Consider the following 21333-nt stretch of genomic DNA (forward strand, 5'->3'; position numbering starts at 1 on the left):
TAAATGAGGGGCTTTTAATTGGTGAAGTTTTAAAATTAATATGTTTAATATATTACCTTCTCGTATTTATGCCATTAGAAAAAATATGAAAGATCTCAAATGAGTAAGGAAATTAATATGTATATACTGTGCGATTTGGATAAAATTTTAATTGATCTGAAAATGCTGAAATCATTCTACAGTCATTAAACCAGGAGAAATATTTTATTATTTTTGCAACGATTTGGGCTTTAACTACCTTAAGTGTATATATTTTCCCTTTTATTATTAAATGTGAGCCATATCAGATTTGTTAATGTACAAATGAGAATATCTTATTTTAAATTTACTTTTCTGATTGCAACAGTGTTGCAGAGGGCTTTTGTTTGTTTCTGTAATCAATGAATTAAGAATAGCCCTTTGCATCCAACTCATCTGTGTATTATCTCTCCAGTGTTGACTTTAGTGAGACCTTGAACAGTCACCACTACACAATATACTTCAAAGTTTTAAAAGCTATTTGCTTTGGCGTGTTTTAGTCTAGCAATTGAGAAATTATTTAGTCATAGTCAATCTGACTTAAACACAGGAAAAACCATCAAATCATCATCTCTTTTTGAATCTATTTTTTTTCGGGAGACTTTATTACTTCTGGGGATATAAGTGACTCATATGTGTTGGGAAAACTCACAGTTTCCATGATTGCTCATATTTTTTGACTTTAATATTTACCATTAGAAATTATATTTTATCCTGCTATGGATATGAGGAAGAGGAAGAGCTCCCGAAGTCTTTCCCAGTAAAACTAGTTTTGGATAGCCTAGGGAATAAATACAGGTAAGTTTTTCTCATTTTGATGCTAAGAATCAGAAGAAATTATAATAAATAAAGTAGTTTTAAAAAGCAGTGAAAATTGTAAGAATCACAGTTTGTAATTTTTAATTGAGATGTCCACATGAAGATCATAGGGAGCTCTGCAACTTGGTTGAGCCCAGTGTCATTACATATCTGTAAACAGAGCTGAGACACTGTAATATTGATGAAAGTATTACAGCTTAGAAGACTCAGAAGTAGCAGACAAACTGATTTCCATTCATTCTCTCTCACGTACCACTCAAGAGTGAATAGTACAAAGTTGAATTATTCTCTGTTGGACTTCAAATTTAAAATAGGTAATTTCCCACTATGGGTAGTAAAACAAAAAATCTTCTGTCTTTTTTATCTTCCTTTATTTGAATTATATGGGGCTCTACCTGGGTCGCTTTTTACTCTTTTGGAAAAATACAAACCAAAGTGGGGATTGAAGTTTCCATTATGTCAATAGGCCTCGAGAATGTGGCAATATTTGGTTGTGCAATTAATTTGTTTCACAAAGGGAAGAGCCCTCCTTAGGGTTTTTCGGAGCTGACACTGGAACTCCCCAAATCCAGGCACACGTCACAGGATTGTGGTGAAATCCTGCTCTGTGGGTCACTGGGAATCACAACAGAGAGAGTCCCTCTTGACCCTGGGTTCCTAGAGTTGATATTGTCAACGTTCCACAAGGTAACAGGAAAGCCTGGGTGGGATGAATATTCAGAACCACTGAATTCCTCCTCCCTGCCATGGGAGAGATTCCAGGGAACGCAAGGCACATGTTTTGCCCTGAAGAAACTTCCACATCCACATGGTTCTGGCTGAAAGAAAGGTTTATTTGGTGACTCATGTATCTCTATCTTCCTCTGTTAATTTTGGTAGGGTTTTGTTTTTGCTTCTAGAAACTGTATAATTAAAGCTCTCCAAATATTAAGAAAATATACAGGACATTTGTGTCATGTTCCAAATTTCCATTTTTACCTTTTTCTCCTTTTATATCTCTTTTTGGGGAAGAGGGAGTGAGTGACTTTAGAAAGCATCCTAAAAATATTTAGGAACATCATGATTCCTTATACATTTACCTGCCAAGTTTAGATTACTACTTTTATTAGTATTTTATGTTAAAAAATGCAGTAGACCCAGTAGTAAGTATCATTAAGTGTATGCTGAAAACTATAGCACATAGTGCCACTAAAGTAGAGAAGGAGTGCTGGAAATCACTAAACAGCCACCAATTAGTGTCTATTTTGAGGAAATATTTTAGTAAAAATGAAGAAATAATTCTTGCAAACACAGATATGTACAAGTGCAATTTATGAGATATAACTTTTTTCAAAAAATGTTATATTTAACTTTTGGAATAGAAATAAGTTTGACTAGAATATTTTGAACTTTTTAAGCTAAATATCACTTAAATGATATATTTCATCATATACTTCTCACTGCATTTTATATTTGCCAGCCTCTTTGACACTCCCCCAGTGGAACTATGATTATGGAACAAAAATTTTTCAGTCAATATGGGGACAAGGTGGCTCTTTCCTTTTCTGAACTCACTTAGCTCTTTTAGCTATAGTTGATTCACAATGAGTTTATACCCCGATTCACGTAATTATTGATTAAAGTCATGAAATGTTATTATCCTCTGTATGTGGGAATTCCTCTTGTGCTGTCAATGACAATGCCAAGAAACAGGCTTCAAGGTGGTTAATTTCTAGGTATCAATCTATCTACTTTATCAGGATTCACTCTTGCTGTCTGTATCTCTGCTCTATATATGTGTATATATGTTATTTATTTGAATTGTCTTAAGTGCATACTTGAATAGCTTTCGAGGGTCAAAGAGAGTTCAAATGATAGAAAAATGGTTTGTTATTTTCTCCCTTCCCCTCCCCCCTGTTGCTAATGCTCACTGGTGAAGAGTGCAGGCAGTGTCCTTCAATTTAAAGAGACAACCTTGTTCATTTGGAGGGTGTGAATGCCATTCTTGTGAAATATTGTAAATAGTAATTCACAAGAGGGCGACTTTTTTATTGCTTTTACATTGATAACATGCCTTGTGAAGACTTACAGTTATTCTGCTGAATTTAAGAAAGATGGGAATGGAATGTGCATGTTAATTTAAACATCTGTATGTACAATACAATAATCCTTTATTATCTGGAAATCAGAACATTTTACATGTTTACCAATATTAAATAACTTTTCAGGTTGGTAACCAATATTACTCAGTTTTTCCTCTAAGCACCTTCCTGAAATATTGAGAGAAGTCCTGTGATCCTCATGTAAATCACTAAAAGTACAGTTTATAAAAATGCATTTGAATCACATCTAGAAGAAGTCTGACTTGCCACAGCATCATCAGATACCAGAGCCAATGTTAGCAACTCAAGGGCTAGTGTTGATATCAACCAAAATACGGACACAGCGTATGGTGTATTGAACTTATAGGCCGCCTATTATGCAGGTGGATAAAAATATAATGCCCACATTTAAAGGTGACCGGTGAACATAAAAATTACAGACTGATGCTGTTCTCAAGACACATCCCAGAGCAAGCCCAGTCAGTTAGCTTTGCAGATTAACCCTGTGTACCTTCACAGTATTAATTATTTGGTAAGGGACAGTAGAAGCATTTAAGAGTTTGAATGCCAAAAGCTGTTGAAGTAAGTGTAGTGTTGGAATGTTTAATGGCATTAATTATCATTTATACATGAACCTACTCCTCCTTAAGGCCCAGGAGGCAGTGACTCACTGGGTTGTCATTAACTGTCATTATTGCTAGTAGAGTCAACTTCTTATTCATAAAAGCAAAGAAAAAATTAATGAAAAACATGTCATTCTATAATACAGTGTTGGTGTTGCTAACTTATTCTGTGTCTTAGAATTCTATTGGCATTTTGAAATGTAGATGAACCTCAATATTTTCATCACGACAGTTTAAACAATTTCTGTGTGTGTGTGTGTGTGTGTGTTAGATTTTTCTTTGTGCTAACATTCTCTTGGTATGAAAAAAAAATACCTTACAGACTATCTGCAGAGAGTTTTGCTTTTGTTTTAGTTTGATCATTTCTGAAAGATGCAGATATCGAGGGGCACCTGGGTGGCTCAGTGGGTTAAAGCCTCTGCCTTCGACTCGGGTCATGATCCCAGGGTCCTGGGATTGAGCCCCGCATGGGGCTCTCTGCTCAGCGGGGAGCCTGCTTCCTCCTCTCTCTCTGCCTGCTTCTCTGCCTACTTGTGATCTCTGTCTGTCAAATAAATAAATAAAATATTAAAAAAAAAAAAGATGCAGATATCGATTCAGAAGGATAACCACCTAGAGATGGAAACAAATAGTCGGCCAGGTCAGGGCAAACTTTCTCCAGTATGAGGATTTGGCACTGTCCAGTTAAACCATTCATATTTTGTGATCAATGAGGGGAAACCAGGAGGGTGAATAGTTGTAGAAATTTTAGTTGCATTAAGTTAAAGTATTTTCAGTTATATGTAGTGGGGGAGATGCTTTTCTTTCTTTTATTAAGAAATTATTTACATGTAAGGGCCAGATGAGTTGGACTGTGATTTTTCTTTTTAAATCTAATATGTTTATTGAATTTTATTTATGGTCACTTGTTTCTGGATGTGATATTATGTTGTTTGGCTTAAATGAAAGAAGAAAGAAAAATATCCCTGTACCCTTCCTTTGTGTTCTTTCTGTACCGCAGTGTTTCTTTGTTTTAGGAATGCTACTTTCTTTGACTTATACATTGTAATAGCTTCAAATAATCCATTAGGAAAGCCAGTTTTTATTTCTGATTTTGCATTTTTATTTGTGAATTTTTTTTTATCACTGTAGATAGTTATGGGGTTCACGTGCTGACTGTATATATGAGTGTAGGATAGGCTGAAACGTAAAGTGTGGTTGTTCTCATTGGTAACACTTACCGAGTAAGTGCATGTACTAAGACCAGAGTTGGTGAAATTAAAAAGTAGACGGCATTAGGATAAGATGTGGGTACAAGTTGACAAAAATAATAATGTTAAGTTTTCTACCTCCAGGGTCACTTAGACTCTTCTCACAATGGCTAATACTGCCATTAGTATGTATTGCAGACTCATAATTTGCTAGGCACAGGAAAAAAAAAAAAAAAAGCATTGAAAAGAAATAATGGTGATTTGAGACAGAAATATAAAACAGGATTTCGGATACTTTGAGCTTACATCGTCAGGAGACGCTGGGGTTTAGCATTCTGTTTCATGTGGAGACCCGCAGTTAATATGGTCCTTGTTGAAACTTAAAACAGCTCTATTAGTAGCTTGATTGAGAAGGGGGGAAGAGGCCTAGAGTAAACAAAAGTGTGCGTTTTCAAGACAGCCTAATTGTATACAGTACATTTGCTTCCGCGGTTCCTTCTAATCCATCAAACAGTAAAATGCACAAATTTATTCTATTACAGGAGATACAATTGTTAGATAAGTCTAATACACGGACCAAAAGGGGAAATGGCATCTATTTAACAATTCTCTATTGTTCAAAGGATCATAGAAGTCCTGTTGCCTGCCTGTCGCATTCAATCAAGTTGCGTAAAATACTGCTGTGGAGACAAGGAGGGAGGGAACCCTTAAAGTACATGCTTACACCTTTCTGCAAAAGTTCCTCCAGAGGGATGGTGATGAGAGTCCCAGGGGCAGGGGAGAATTGGGTGTTGTGAAGTGACAGAGTCCTTGGTTCTCCCACACCCCCATCCCTGTCTTTGACTTTGGTACTGCCCAGGAAAGCCACAGCAGTTGGAACTAATTGTAACTGGCTCAGGAAAGTCTTCATTAGCACTACCACACATGGTTACCAGATGTGCTGAAGGGCGAAGGAGGGGGGAGGCATCTAGAGAGGGGAGAGGAACAAGTAGCTTCATTTGAAAACTTAATAATCTGCCTTTTGTTTCCAAGTGTATTGTGTTAGAGAAAGGGGGAAAAAAGAGAGTTGGGGAAGATGAAATGCCCTCTTATTCACTCATTCTCTGGAAGCTGAATGGAACTCTTTGTTTCCTTCAAAATGTCAACATTTTTGGTGACTCTCCATGTGTTGGAAATGTTCCACTTTCTCCACCAGCGTCAATGAAAATTACCTGGATTATCAAAACAGTTATGCTTCCTAATGGCTGAGATTGATACTCCCAAAATTTGGGGTTTTGAATGGAGATTTGATTTCTGAAATATGTAAATGATCTGTAAAAACTTTTGTCTTCAAATTACAAATTCCAGCTAAACATCACTGAAAACAAGAGAACAAGGTTCTCATCTGTCCCTAATCCTGATTCAAGTCGGGGTAGCGTGGGGCAGCATTGCATCTTCTTTTGTAGGACTGGGCTACTTTTAGCTATAAAGAGTACTGATTATAGAAGCTTGAGTTAAATATGTTATTTGTACTACATACAGGTAAGCTCCTTGGAAATCTGGAGTCATTTTTACTCACTACGTTCCACAAGAGACCAATGAAGTAAGAGAATTTCTGTTGTTTCTGGAAATGTTATTTATCATTTTCTCACCAAACTCTATACCTCTATCTATGGGCACAGATTATTCTGGAAGGCCAGTGAGAACTATTCTAGATGAAACCTCTGGTTTCAAAATGGAACGTTTTGATGCTGCAGAAAATTGTGACATTTAAAAATATCATCATTTGAATTATCCTAAAAAGCAAAGAAACTTTAAATACTATTTATCTATTTACAGCCTGGATTGATTTTTTTTTTAATTTCACTTTCTGTGATACTAGAGTTTCAAAGTAATTTTTTTTTAAGTTTGGCATCAAAAGCTTTGAATAAATGATTTATAAAAATCTTGAATTCTGCAAATAAAAACTTCAAGACTGGCTAGCTATTTTACTAGCAATTTTAGGACAGTGCCTTTTTGGGTGATGCTTTATCACTTCCATTCCTAATCCTGCAATAGAATCATAAAGACATTTGGAAAAAATTATAACAAAATGGACATGAAAAGTTACTTCAACTGGTTTTGGAAAAACATGGTTTAGATCAATTTCCTATTTAGATAAAAGACTCAGTGGTTTTTAACCTATTGCGGGTCATGAAACCAGTTAAATTTTGATGAAATCGATGGACCTTCTTCTCACAAATGCTTATACACAAATTTTAATGTAATTTAGGACCATTCCCCCCTAATCCAGCTTCTTCCAATTTGAAAGTACCATACTAGAGCCCTCCAATGTATGTGCCTCCAAAAGAAAATACCCACAAAGTTCAAATGTTATAAAGTGTGAAATATATGATTTCTATATTTGGTCCTAAGTGGTAGAAGAGAGTATAGCCTGAAGGAAATTTCACTGAAAATGAAATGTTTTTTATTGCTGTATTTAGCTGCTACTGGTAGAGATTCACCTATACAGTTTCTTTAGTCAGGTTTTAAGTCTCCTTCAGAAAGCAATCATGCCTTCTCTCTCACGTTGACTTTGCAAAGAGCTTAGTACAGCTTTTCACACCCAGTACTCCCCTGGCATGGTCTGCTTGAATGAATAAATGAATTAATGAATGGGTTAATTTTTAAATGTTGTTTGTTTGTAGCTGCTACAGTTAAACAGCAGGAAATACTACCAACTGAACTAATTCTTCATACAAAATTTGCTATGAGAATATTACTTATTGTGGTTTTTAAAATTGAACAGGAAAAAATTCAGCCTTGAATTTTTAGTATATTATATCAAAGGCTTCCTGGGACACTATGTGGCTGATTTTACTATAGGTAAAATTACAAAAAAATTGACTGGTATTTTCAGGAACTAAATGTTTTTAGATGATATTTAAAAATGCAGATTTAAATGAAGTTTAATGTCAGAATAGTGTGTGACAAAAACCTATGTTTATAATAATATGTCTCTTTTCCTTTCCTGCCATGGCTTCTATTATCATTCTTATATTGACTATGATTACTTGTAGAAAATCAAAACAATGTCAGCACATTGATGTTTATGTAATATTAGCTATTACTGTAATTTCCCCCATAATTTATTATTGCACCCACAGCCCCAGTGTTATCATTTGCTAAATCAAATCCATCTACTATCTGTGTGCTGATTTTGTGCAGTCCCTCCCCCTCCTCATTCTAAATGCTTTAACTTAGACCTCATCATTGCTTAGTAACAATAACAGCATCGCCAATCACTTGCTTGTCTCCGCTTCACGTTCAGTATTTCCTCAGTTTATGATCCTTATGAAACATAGATTTGACTCTATCATGCCAATGCTGGAAATCACTTTTGATATCATTACCTATGGATCAAATCAGGAAGTCACAGCTGGCCGCAGAGTTCTTTATAACGTGTCCCCTGCCTCAGCCTGTACTGCTCTCCCCACATCATGATCTCCAGCCATACTGAGTGACTCTGGGTTCTTAATTTTTTTTAATGCTTTGTGCCAGTGATTCTCATTCTCCAAGATGTGATTTAGGGCAAATCTATTCAGAGTGCTAAAGTAATATTTTATAAAGACTTTTACGAAGACTAGTAATTTGGAAGTTAGAAACTGGAATACAGAAGAACATCAAAACCTGAAAAGACTATTTTTGTTAGTGAACTATGCAAAAAAAATTACTACTTCTATTTGTGTTTCACACAGTTGGCACAACACAGCCACTTAGAACATGGACTCTAGAACCAGATCGACTCCGTTCAAATCCACACTTCTTCTGTTCCTCAGCTTGTGACCCAGCATGTAACTTTACCCCATCAGTAAAACAAGGGTGAACATAAACCCAACTCCCAGGGTTGTTATGAGAATTAATGTATTAGTATATATATAAAGCAGTTGGAACCAAGTCTAACACATATGAAGTGCTTCATTGGTATGATAAATTGGAGTGACCAATATTTCTCAATTGCTTTATTAACTAGCGCTCTCCAAAAATATAATATTAAATATTAAAAGTTGATTGTCCTCCTATTTTAAAAAAATAATAATTTTATCTTCAAACTACTGTATTTGAATATTCTAGGCCTTTCTTCCTAATTTCTTCATCACTCAGGAACTTTAAAAAGCATAGGAACTTAAAGGAAACAATATTAGAAGATAGTGGTCAATATTTTTAAAAGACATAAATGCAGTTAGGAGCTCAGCCCAATGAAAGCAGTATTCACTGGACAGGCAAAGCTGGGGCAAAATGGAATTCTATCTAAAAATAAAGTGTCGAGAAAGTTTTGGCTCTTGGTAAAGTATCCCATTAAGGTACATTTAACTGTATAAAATGGATGAAGAATTATCTCAATTTTAAAGTAATTGTAAACAGTTTCTAAGCAATATAGGAAATAGAAAACAATGTAAATTTGCTATTAAAATGTTACTGGGGGCACCTGGGTGGCTCAGTCTGTTAAGTGGCTGCCTTCAGCTCGGCTCATGAGCTGCGGGTCCTGGACTCGAGCCCCACGTTGGGCGACCTGCTTAGCTGAGGGGTCTGCTTTTCCCTCACTTTTTGCCCCTCCTTTCTGCTTGTGTTCTCTCTCTCTCAAATAAATAAATACAATATTTTAAAAAAGTTATTGTATGAGAAAAAGTATATTTTAAACCTTCTCACTGTGTCTCTTATAGATGAGGATATTTAGTCATTATTTCTCAGAAAAATATAATATGACTATTATTTTTAAATATGATTGGGTTTGCTTCTAGCTAGCACCAACTTATTTGTTGACTTGGGGCCTTAACATTCTTTTCTTGTGTTGAGGTAAAGTGTTCTTTCTCTTATTTGTTTTCAGAAACATGTAAAAAATGTATTTTAAACCCACTAAATAATATTAAATAGATGTTGGCTGCTAATTAGTGTATGGTTTGAATTGTAATTATGTCATCCAAAGGGACTTATAAATACAGTCTAGTTAAAATGTGATTCAATCTTCAATCATTCACAGAGGCATACATTCATTATTATTCATTTAGTGCTCTCTGATTTGAGCTCTGAATGTAATCCAGGAAAAGATGGAGGGATTTTACTTTTATTGTCATGATTTAATATAGCAGATCCCTTAGTTATCATCCTATACTAATCCAGGGATTGTTACAACTTCTTAGAGTCTGTTATTTGATTTTTAAATTAGTCTGTGTATCGTACTGGCATAGCAGCATATAAATTCAAGAGGTTAGAAGAAGATGCCACATATCACTGCGAGACAATCAGCATATATTTTCCTACTGTCCAAACTTTAGTTTAACATTTTAGTTTAACTTTAAATGAACCTTCGTTTCAGCTATTTAATATATTACCACTTTAAAACTCTTACCGTGGCTCCTATTAATCTAAATTATAAAGAAACTGCAAACTCCATTTGTCCAACAATCTTTAGTAAGTCCCTGCTGTGTGATAGGCACTGTACTAAGTGTGAGGTGTTTTGCACTGAATAGGACAATTCTGATCTCCTGCCCCCAGGGATCTTACAGACTAGAAGGGAATAGAGTCATTTAAAAAGTATGTTAGTGTGAAAGTGTTGATCACCACAAAGGTTTTGACTACGGGAGGTGCAGAGAAGGAAAACGTCATAATCAAGATGGCCAGAGAACTCCATCCTAGCCCCATCCCCAAAACCTGGAAGCCATGCAGTAGCAGTTTTTAAGGCCTAGAAGTGAAAGCATGATGAAATTAGGGAACAGGCAGGCGAGAAATTTGGGATAGCGGAAAGAATATTGAGCACATAGTCAACAGGAACTACATTGGGAAGGGCCCTGGAAGCTTGCTAAAAATGCTGGACTTTTCTTAGAATTGTGGTGCAATGGAAACGCATGATGTGATTCAATCTGCATTATTTAGAGATATGTTAAATGTGAGGGGACGGATGTACTGGGGGAAACACGATTGGAGGTAGGGAGATAGGATGAGTAGTCTCCCTTAGTGGTCCAGGGAGAGATCATGGTAACCTAAAGTTAAAAACAGAGCCAAGTTCTAATACTGGGGGACTCAAGGGCAGGAAAGTGACTTCGACTGATGGAAAAGTGGGCACGTGAACGAGGGGCTTCCTTAGAACAGTCTCTGTACGTGTCCCAGACTGACATTCACACTGCCCTCCTTATGACTTTTCATTCTGGTCTTAAAAAATACTACGTGGTATTGCCTTCAAATAGTAATGTAAATAACCATTTTAACAGACAGGACTTCGCTTTTGCAAATGATGCTGGGAAGACTTGCCATCCACTGATTGACATTTCATCTTGCTATGCCTCTGCCTAAAGTTGAGTAATGTGACAATGAATGATGTCAAAGTCGAGAGAGATTTAAGAGGATATTGATGGGACCTAATCATTTACTGGATGGTGGGGATCAAGCCTAATTTTTGAACTTTGGAGTTTCAGGGAATAACTGTGCCACTTCAAAAACATTGAGGAGGAGCAGGGGGAGATAAGAATTTTATCTTAAACATGCTGAGTTTTATCAGATGAAGATACAGAAAGCAATAGAATACGGTAGTCGGAAGTCAAGAGCAGATTTGAGTGACTGTTTTCATATAAATGGAGCTTTGGAGTCGTGGCAGTAAATAACACACAGAACAAACAAAGAAAACTGCCTACTGTCGATCATGAAGAATTTCAAGTTTTAAGAGTCTGTTGGTGTTGGCTGGACTCTCAGAAGCTGAGGGAGAAGATATTTTGAGGATATAGGAGTATTTAGTAGGGGCAGACATGTCATGGACTTAAGCAAGAGAAGGGACACGTGAATCAGTGTCTGCTAGTTTTATTAATGTGAATGAAGAGATTTAGTAGATTCAAAAGGACTGAATGATGAAGCAGGGAAATCTTGACATGTTTTGCTGTGAAGAATTCATGTTAAGCAATGGCACTATAACTCTATCAATATGATATGAATTTTCGTGGGTTCGCTTGGCTTTCAAATTAACTTTTAAAAGTTTATCTATGTATAAATCTTTCTTAAATGCTTCACTGCTGCTGTGGCCTGGGGTTTTATATTCACAATTGCTGCAAAGCCCTTAGAGTCTGGTGTGAATTTGTGATGGTGATACACTATTCCCCCAGTGGCTTCCTCTTCTCCTGAGTGGATGAGATTAAGTTAACTCTTTGGTAGATGTGCAGTGGAGAACTTTACAGAAATCTTTGCATACAATTTCACATCCATAGCCAGAGTCAACAGCTCCTCTGTATATCAGCCTTATCAGTTCTATCAATGTAGTCATGGGATTTTTTTCCAGCCATTAATTACAATCAATGATTTAAAAAAAAATTTTTTTTTTCAAATTTCCCTTTCCCTTTAATTTTTTTTTTTCCTTTTAAATTTTACTATAGTTGACCAACCTGTTACATTCGTTTCAGGTGTACAACATAGCGATTCAACTTCTCTGTATGTTATGCTATAGATTTCTGGCTTTTGAGATAAGAAATCTTTTATATGCAGAGTGTCTAAAGCAGAGTGAATAAGCTCTTTACATGTAAAGATTATGTTGTCTTTTGCAGTCCAGGAAATAAGTGAGTATCACTGAAATCTTGACTCCCATGGTTACTCTGTCAAAATCATTTCCTCTAGGAAGCAAAAGAGTCAAACTGCCAATGCCAAATTTAGTTTTTCTTTGCTTCCTTTTTTACTATGTTTACCCTAAATATCACGAGATATTTTGCTTTCTTCTGACTACTTAAGAGTGTAGCTGTGTTGAATCTGGCCTTCAAAATGAGGTTAAGCCATGTCGGGTATGTTCAGATTCTAAGATTTTATTTAAATACAGTAATCCAATCTATTATAGAAATGTGGATTAGAAAGTAAATCTGGTCTTCAGGAGCTAACTGCTAAGTATATAGAGTTCCTTGGTTTATTATTTTGTTTTTGCTAATCTTAATATTCCTTACATTAGTGATAGCCAGCACAATTTTCTGATTCATTTGAGAAGAAAATCAGTAGCCACAAATGAATATTGTTATTTATTCCCTAGAATACTTTAGTTCACATATTGTAGTCATTGATTTTTTTTTTAATGTATGGTATTTTACTTTGTGAATAACTTTGTTTAAGTTTTATTGGTGTTTTATCAATGCCTATTTGTTTGTCAGCTGTCAGCTGATTTGAGGATTCACCAGGAATATTTTACTCTTCCTTACAATAAGCATTAGATATCACTAGATAGGGGCAGAGTATCTCTCCATAGGAAGAAGTAAACTCATCCTTCTATGACTATTGAAGGACCAGACAGAGAGTCACTGTTCTTTATATATAAGATAATATTTTCCTTGGGAAAACTGCTCGCAAATTTATTATGTTAAAAAGTAGAAATGGTTGGAGCATAACAAATAGCATGGAGGACATGGGGACTTAGAGTGGAGAAGGGAGTTGGGGGAAATTGGAAGGGGAGGTGAACCATGAGAGACTATGGACTCTGAAAAACAATCTGAGGGTTTTGAAGGGACGGGGGGTGGGAGGTTGGGGTACCAGGTGGTGGGTATTATAGAGGGCACGGATTGCATGGAGCACGGGGTGTGGTGCAAAAATAATGAATACTGTTATGCTGGAAATAAAAAAAAAAAATTAATTAAAAAAAAAAAAAAAAAAAAAGTAGAAATGGGAGATGTTTAGGCAGGAGAACTAGAGTTGAACTGGTAACTTTCAATTCTTTCTCTCTAGACTAGATTCTTTTCCTTGTTTATGTAACCTTCAGACCTTTTGTATGAGTTTAGAAAAATGTTTCTTTCCTTTAGACACACACTGGGATTACCCAGGTCTCAGATTCCTGGCTGTCATGCAGCCAGGAATCGCAATCTGTATGTTCCTATCTTTCCATTTCTCACTCTAGTGTTATCTTTTAAATATGAATACCTGTCCTCTCCGACTTTGCTCGGATCCCCTCTGTTCAAGAGCTTTCTATTTTGTTACCTTTCATTTTTTTACCCTTTTCTTTCTCTTTTCCATTTTATGCCTTAAAAAGAGGATAGTTAATATTTAAGAGTATGTTCCACAGATGTCTTTACATAATTATTAAAGAATTTTTTAAAATAACTGCACATTTAAAATTTAGTAAAAAGAATGATTTTAATAAAGAATTTTTTTTTTGGTAACTAAAAATTTAAATTTTAGTAAATGGAAGGATTTTGATAAATGTTTAATTATACTTTGCAGGTGATACTTTATCTTCTTTTTTAATAATCACAGTTTTTATATACATAGAGATTATCATGTTAAGAGAAACCATTTCTGGAATTTCCTATGGGATAAATTTAGTGTGGATTACCAATCTTACTCTACTTTGCTCAGTGAAAAATCTAAGTGCTTAAACTCAGGTTTTATAATCTTTTCATAATTAGGTCAAATAAAATTCTGAATACTCAGAGTTACAGGTTAGGTATGTTATGGATATTAAGGGTCATAGTTCTTTATCATATATTCTGTCCAACCCTAACAATTATTGACCCCTTCCACTTGTTACCTTGGCAGCATCTGTGAGTATGATCATTTGGAATTAAGGCTTGAAAATTATTACACATATTTAGAAATGTCTAAAATGTAGACTAAATGCTTACTAAAGCCATAATATTTTAAGAAAAGCATACCAGAGTGGTAAAAACCTAACACTCTGAGTTTCAGAAGCTTGGGTCTACCATTAAGTCATATGTTCCTTACACAAGAAAAAGATAAAGTACCCTGAGGGCCAGGATTAAGACTGTGTTAGTTGATGCTATATTCCCAGTACTTAACACTTAGCAAGCACTCAATAAATATTGAAGGAGTTAACAAATGGATACAGGCACCTCATGGCTTTTATAAAGACTTCAGTTAAAAAATAAATTATACATATATGTATATATATATAAATAAATTATATATATTAAAATTGTATATATAATTATATATGTATATATATACATATATATGAATGACACATTTACTTGCTCAATTAGTGGGAGTCATTTTTATGATTCTTCCATGTCTACTCTAAGGATAAATATTTAAATGACCCCAAATTTAGCACTGTGTGTGGCAGCATCAAAATTCAGTAAAAGGAGAAATCAAGTTTAGCAATTAATTTGGATGCTTATTTTGGTGAGTATAATTTGAAGTAATGTTTAGAAACTATCTGAAGCAGTCAACATGTTCTGTGGTGAGATAAAATTTATTTCTCCAAATCAGACACCATAGACTTAAAATGTTTACAAGATAATGGTACATTTTATATCTGGGATTTGGACAGCTTCTCTGAGTTTCAGACTAATATGAAAAATATAACATTCATCCAATTTCTGAGGTTTGTCTTAACTATGCAGATCAAGTAATAGTGCTTTTTGGAAAGGAAATGAAGTGGCTTTAAGAGAAACTTGAATAATCCTTAAAAAGCTCTTGATACAGCTGTTCTATCATGTGTAACAAACATCTGAATATGCTTCCTGAATGTACTTATTATGTGATAGTTACGTGTCACATAAGGAACATAGCTTGCATGAGGGCTCCCTGGGAATTATAACTCCTAGATACATTTACAAATTTTTTGATACCCATTAAATCAGAATATAAAACTTTAGGTTTCAGATATGGGGGTTAATTTGCCAAAAGCGATGACATTACACCTTTGAATATCTAAGAAGTAGAAATCATAATTTTCCCTTGAGAAGTCACCCAACCCAAACAATGGCAATAAATTTCAAGGAGGTATGCGTGCCATTTCTTTACTCATGATCAGAAGTTTTGTTGAGGGCACTGCTATCTTCCAGTGATGCAGCTAAGAGAAAAGCCATTCATTCATTCAATGATAGTGAACAAACAGTATATTAAAATGCTTTTGAAAACATTTTATATATATATATTCCATTATATATATATTTATATATATATAAAATATATTTATTTATATATATATATTCCATTCATCTGTCAGTGGACACTTGGGCTTCTTCCATAATTTGGCTATTGTAAATAATCAACAAACACAGGGGTGTATATATCATATATACATATATATATACACATATATACATACTCGTATATATCATATATACATATATATATACACATATATACATACTCGTATATATATATGTATATATATATGATATATACACCCCTGTGTTTGTTGATTATTTACAATAGCCAAATTATGGAAGAAGCCCAAGTGTCCACTGACAGATGAATGGAGAAAATATTTGTGGGACATATATGATACATGATGTGTGTGTGTATGTGTGTGTATATATACACACACACACATATATATCCCACATCTTTTATATACACACACACACACACACACACACATATATACACACACAGAGACATATACATACATACAATGGAGTATATATATTATGGATATGGATATATTATATTACATACGTATATATATACACACAAATATATGTAAAATGGAATATCACTCAGCCATTGAAAATGAAATCTTGCCATTTGCAACATCATGGAGGGAGCTAGAGAGTGAAATAAATCAGGGAAAGACAAATACCATGTGATTTCACTCATATGTGGAGTTTAAGAAATAGAACAAATGAAAAAAGGAAAAAAGAGACAAACCAAAAAAACAGACTCTTATTATAGACAATTAATGGTTACCAGAGGGGTGGTAGGTGTGGGTATGGGTGAAATAAGTGAAGGAGATTAAGAGTACACTTACCATAATGTGCACGAAGTATTGTATAGAATTGTTGAATCACTGCCTTATAGACCTGAAACTAATATAACACTGCATGCCAACTATATTGGATTAAAATTTTAAAAATAAGCTAAAAATGCTTTTGAACTTAATTTAGTTGAAATTACCTTTCATCAATAGGTTCTCATCTTTCTGAGAAGAGCATCCTTTCCGGCCTCTGCAGACAGACAGATCCCCCAAACAAACAACAAATAAACAGAGGCACGACAAGGCTCACAGCTTAGGTAGGGGGCACCTATGGAGCAATGGTATCAATAGAATGAGCCCTGCCAATCCTTTAGAAGGAGATCCCACTCTACTGTGCCAAGTTTTGTGCTAGGTGCTGGGAAGGGACAGAAGTGAATGGCTATAGAGATCTTGTAGAATGGTACGCAAATTACAACACAACACAACTACACAACTCTCATTGAATCTTAATCGCCTCCTCTTACAGAATTTCAGAAGTTTCCTAATGTTTTTAGGATGACACCAGAATCCTTAACATGGCTTACGAGGGTTCCTTTTATGGTCCAGGGTCCATCTGCCTCTCCAAAATCAGCTCACACTGCCCTCTGCCCTGCCACCTGAGATCTAGGCCCATGCCCTTTTCAGACCAATCCCCTTGTCATACTGTTTTAGACAATAGAGACTCTGCTTCTGTCTTTACTCTTTCTACCAAGTTCACACTTGAGAAAAAAGTGTCAATTCTTCAGGGAAAGATCCCCCAGCCTCCCTTAATAGGTTAGAACTTCATGTTATCATGTATCTCTCTTTTGTGATGCCCATCACATTTTTTTTTTAAAGATTTTATTTATTTATTTGTCAGAAAGAGAGAGAGAGAAAGAACACAAGCAGGCAGAGAGGCAGGCAGAGGGGGAGAGAGAGGCAGGCTCTCTGCTGAGCAAGGAGCCCGATACAGGACTCAATCCCAGCACCCTGGGATCGTGACCTGAGCCAAAGGCAGTGGCTTAACCCACTGAGCCACCCAGGCGTCCCTACATCACATTTTAATTTGCATTTATTTATGCATTTGTTTATTATCTCTCATTGACTGCTTTCCATCATCTTTTTGTCTCCACTGCCTAGCACAATGCCTGACATATACTAAGCACACTCAAAAAAATATTTGCTCAATGGACAAAGGGATAGATGAAAACGGACGACACAAGATACACCTGAATATGCTTATGTCCAATAAAAGATGCCCTGACAAAAGACTATGGGAGTTCAGGGGAACAAATGAATTTCTCGAATGACTTAATCTAGAATACATGAAGGTGCCAACTACTGTTGCCTTCTGTTGAAGAATAGAGGCTGAAAATCTTGCCACAGCAGATTGAATGATACAAATCCCAAGTCCAGAGTTGCTAAGCACCTGTCATGTCTAGGGCACTTTATTAAGCATTCCAGGGGCTCACGCACATCAGAATTCTATTTGCCATCATTGCCATAAGATACTGGTGCTGACCCTGGTGGGCCAAAGGGCTACCTTGGGATTCTTATTAAAATCCCCCAAAGATCATACTACTGTCATTTAGAAAAACTACCCAATTTGCTAGAATTTCATTTGAAGAGACCTGGGCCTTGATTATACAGGCCAATGTCGTAATGGTCCTGAGAGGTTACCGTTAGTAGCTCTTTGGTGTTGACAGGGTGCAAAGTGTTAAGGCTGCAGTGTAGTCAGCACGTCTTCAAACCACTTAAGCCCGTCTTGCTAATGAGAGTCTATTATTCTCAGCCTACACCCGTCCTTCGTGCAGTCTCTAAGACAAGGAAACCCCAAATGTGGATGAACTTTAAAGCTGCTGAGGAAGGGCTGGGGGTGCCTGGCTGTGTCTCTCAGGTCTCCTGTGAGCCCTGGCCTCATCTCACACAGAGCTCCTGAGCTAGCCATAGAGAGTGCTCTGTCTTCTGATACCCCCTGAAATCTCAGGGACCATACCTCTCACTCTTTTGCCTTTTGTTTAATAGGCAGACATTGTCTCCTTTCCTCATCCTCTCTTGATAAATGCATTTATCTCACCGCCACCCTCCCAGAGCTGTGCCCGTGATGTCACACGCCTCTGGTGGTTATGACTCTGTTGCTGCTGGTGAAGACCTTTCTCTGGAAAGGGAGCAGGCTCTGCGGGCTCAGTGCCAAGTGTCCAGCTTCCTCCCTAAGCCAGCAGTTGTTGAGATGTTTTCTGCAGGGCAGACCTCGTCTTCTTTAATCACTGGTAATAATGAAGTTTTTGTCATATTAAAGGGGAAAGAAGAGAAGCGATTGAGAATAGTTTGAGAGGATGACTGTGCCGTCCCTCAGGTCCAGCGACAAGAGGACTACAATGGGTAGCTTTCAGAACTACATATGGTCTTCCTTCCGAGGGATTTGATTAAGCGACTCCGGATGAAATTGAAATCCTGTGATTTGACCTTTGTCTGGCCTGGGAGGGCTGCAATTCGCATAACAATTTCCTTTTGTTCTTTGTTTGGAGTTATTAATCCAACATGAGCCTCAAATTAATCAGGGGTAGTGCGTAGCTACATTTCTAATTCACAGCTCCACTGCTTGTGTCTTTTTTAATTAAGGCCGAATGATAGCAGGCCTTAGCCCTGATTGCCACACTTGCTAACCACACATTGAGGGATGGAGAGGCTAAACAGGCAGAATGAGATTACTTCAAGGTTTCACTTAATTGTTTTCTTCCTTTAAGTAAAGAGCACTGACTGAACATTGTTAATTCTGGGCTGGGAGAGCTCTTTTTGTGTGTGTTGCTTATCTTGACTTTGGGATAGGGTAGACAGAAATCCACATTTTTGTAAGTACCCTCAGGTATAATGACCAAAGGGATTACCCAAGTCAAAATTTTAGTTGTTGATTCAAACCGTACCACATACCTTCACGAGGAATGGGAGGTTGGTTAATGGTGGGGGCCCCCCATCAAAGAACTTTGACACTTCGTTACCTAAATATTGTGTAGGGTTTGGCTCCTTTGAGACTTTAACATTTCTTAGCATTAGTCAAAACTTTTGTAAGAGTTAATAGATTGGAAGATTTCTCTAATGTGACTTATGTTATTCTAGAATTCAGTACCACATGGTTCTGTCTTTTACCTTGTCAAAGGGATTCAATTACTGGAAGGACCTAATTATAGTTCAGCTTCACAGGCTGTGCCACACTGTGGAACCTGGGATGGATCATGTGGGAAGTTAGTAATGACTTTTTTCCCCTTTGGTAAAAGTTATCAGTTGCCTCCATTCCTTCAATGGCTTTCGTATTTTAGAAGGGAAATATCATATCCAGATATAGATCAGATGATGTTAAGTAAAACCAAACTCCACAATTTACTGAATTACTATGCCTCTCCTTGGATGAAAATGATTCCTTATAATGAAAAATCAGCTCTTTGACACTGGGCATATTTAATTAACCACTGTTGCAATGAACTTGTACAACTCTGCAGGTAACTTATTCCTCCCTCCTAGTGGCTGACCAACCCAGAAGAGATTAACTATTAACATAGAGCTCTGGCTTGGACGAAGATGTACAGTGGAATCAGCACAGACTCATTTGATGTGTGATCTTTTTCTTCTTGAGACTCAGGTTTTAGAATAAATAGATAAACAACAGGAAGTTGGATCAGACAATCTATATGGTTCCTTTCATCTTTTAAACTATAATTCTATATTTAAATATGCCATTTCAAATCCCAGATATGGACATTTATTTCTCTAATCTTTGTTTTGTCTTTGTCTATGGAAAGTAGTAAGCTTTCACAAAGTAGAGATGTCCATGTCATTTTCATAGGATTAAAGGGTGGAAAACATTTTAATTTAAATGCAGTATTTTATTTCAAATTAGCCTCCTCTTATGGTTGTACTCAATGTTATATTGGGTTTACTAACATTTGAATAAGAATTATATGTGAGGAGGAATATTTAGAGAACAGCATTCAATTTGTAGGGGAAGCAGCACTGAACTGGGAGTCAGGGAATCCTAAGTCAAATTACAGCTCTGCTCTTAACTCGTTGTATGACCATAAGTGCTTAGTGTCATTTCCCATCCAGGTAAAATTAGGAGACTTTCAGACTGATCAATCAAATGTGTTGAATATTGTGTTTTACCTTCTAGAATATTTTCAGCTCTTTAGTGATAGATGTATCAAAAATATAGGGCAACATTCTCTACACAAATGGTAAAACGGCAACAAACTTAAGGGAAAATGTTTCATCATTTGCATTTTAAAATCCAATTTTTACTTTTAGGATGACAGACTGTGAAAGTTACCTGTGAGGTTGGGCTGAAAAGAAGAATCCATGAAGAAAGGGATAAGGTGGTGGTTAAAGGGGAATGGGACGTGAAAGAAGGATTTATGTAGATGAGAATGATTTGAGTGTATAGGTTAAGAAGAACAGGTCAATAGAAGACAGACAAAAGATTGGGGAAATTGATGTAGCAAAGTCAATTTGTGATGTGAATGGGGTGGATCCCAACCATTATTGGGAGTGAACTTCAAACAGAGGAGGAGATGCTTTGTCGTCTGACCTCGCAGAGAATATGACTTGGTGGGTTAATAAAGTGACGTGTGTGCAGGTGAGGCAAGTGGCGTACACTTACAGGAAGTGAGGTCATTAGAAAGCGATTGGGGTGGTGTTTTAAAGAGGGGGTGAAGGCTGGGGACCGTTACTTAGGGAAGTGAAAGGAGGTAAGAAAGGAGGTGTTGCCTAATTTTCTCCAGAGGTGATCCACTGCCCCAAGGTAGATGCGCTTCAGAAAAGGAGATTGTGGAGTTCATTCAGCATGGGAAATCCTGGGGTAGGGCTGTGTAGGAATAAAGCAGAATTGATATGCCTTGGTGCATTGATTATTAATTACTCAATCTTAAATATGAACACAGTCATTTACAATTTAAAGA

At 36.3% G+C, this 21333-nt stretch overlaps 1 protein-coding gene across 9 annotated transcripts in view; it reads left to right on the forward strand.

The window, feature by feature from the left end:
* SOX5 (SRY-box transcription factor 5) overlaps window positions 1–21333 on the forward strand; it is a 985042-nt gene that overhangs the window by 498573 nt on the left and 465136 nt on the right. Inside the window, exon 3 of one of the 9 annotated variants that reach the window (XM_032349922.1) lies at window positions 6253–6313. The exons of the other annotated variants lie outside the window; for them this stretch is intronic. Coding sequence (XP_032205813.1) covers window positions 6309–6313 — 5 coding nt within the window. The 5' untranslated portion in view covers window positions 6253–6308. The remainder of the gene's footprint in view (window positions 1–6252; window positions 6314–21333) is intronic. 9 annotated transcript variants of the gene reach the window in all.

The sequence above is a fragment of the Mustela erminea genome, chromosome 6 (assembly GCF_009829155.1).
Source record: "Mustela erminea isolate mMusErm1 chromosome 6, mMusErm1.Pri, whole genome shotgun sequence".
In the NCBI taxonomy this organism is placed as follows: Eukaryota; Metazoa; Chordata; class Mammalia; order Carnivora; family Mustelidae; genus Mustela; species Mustela erminea.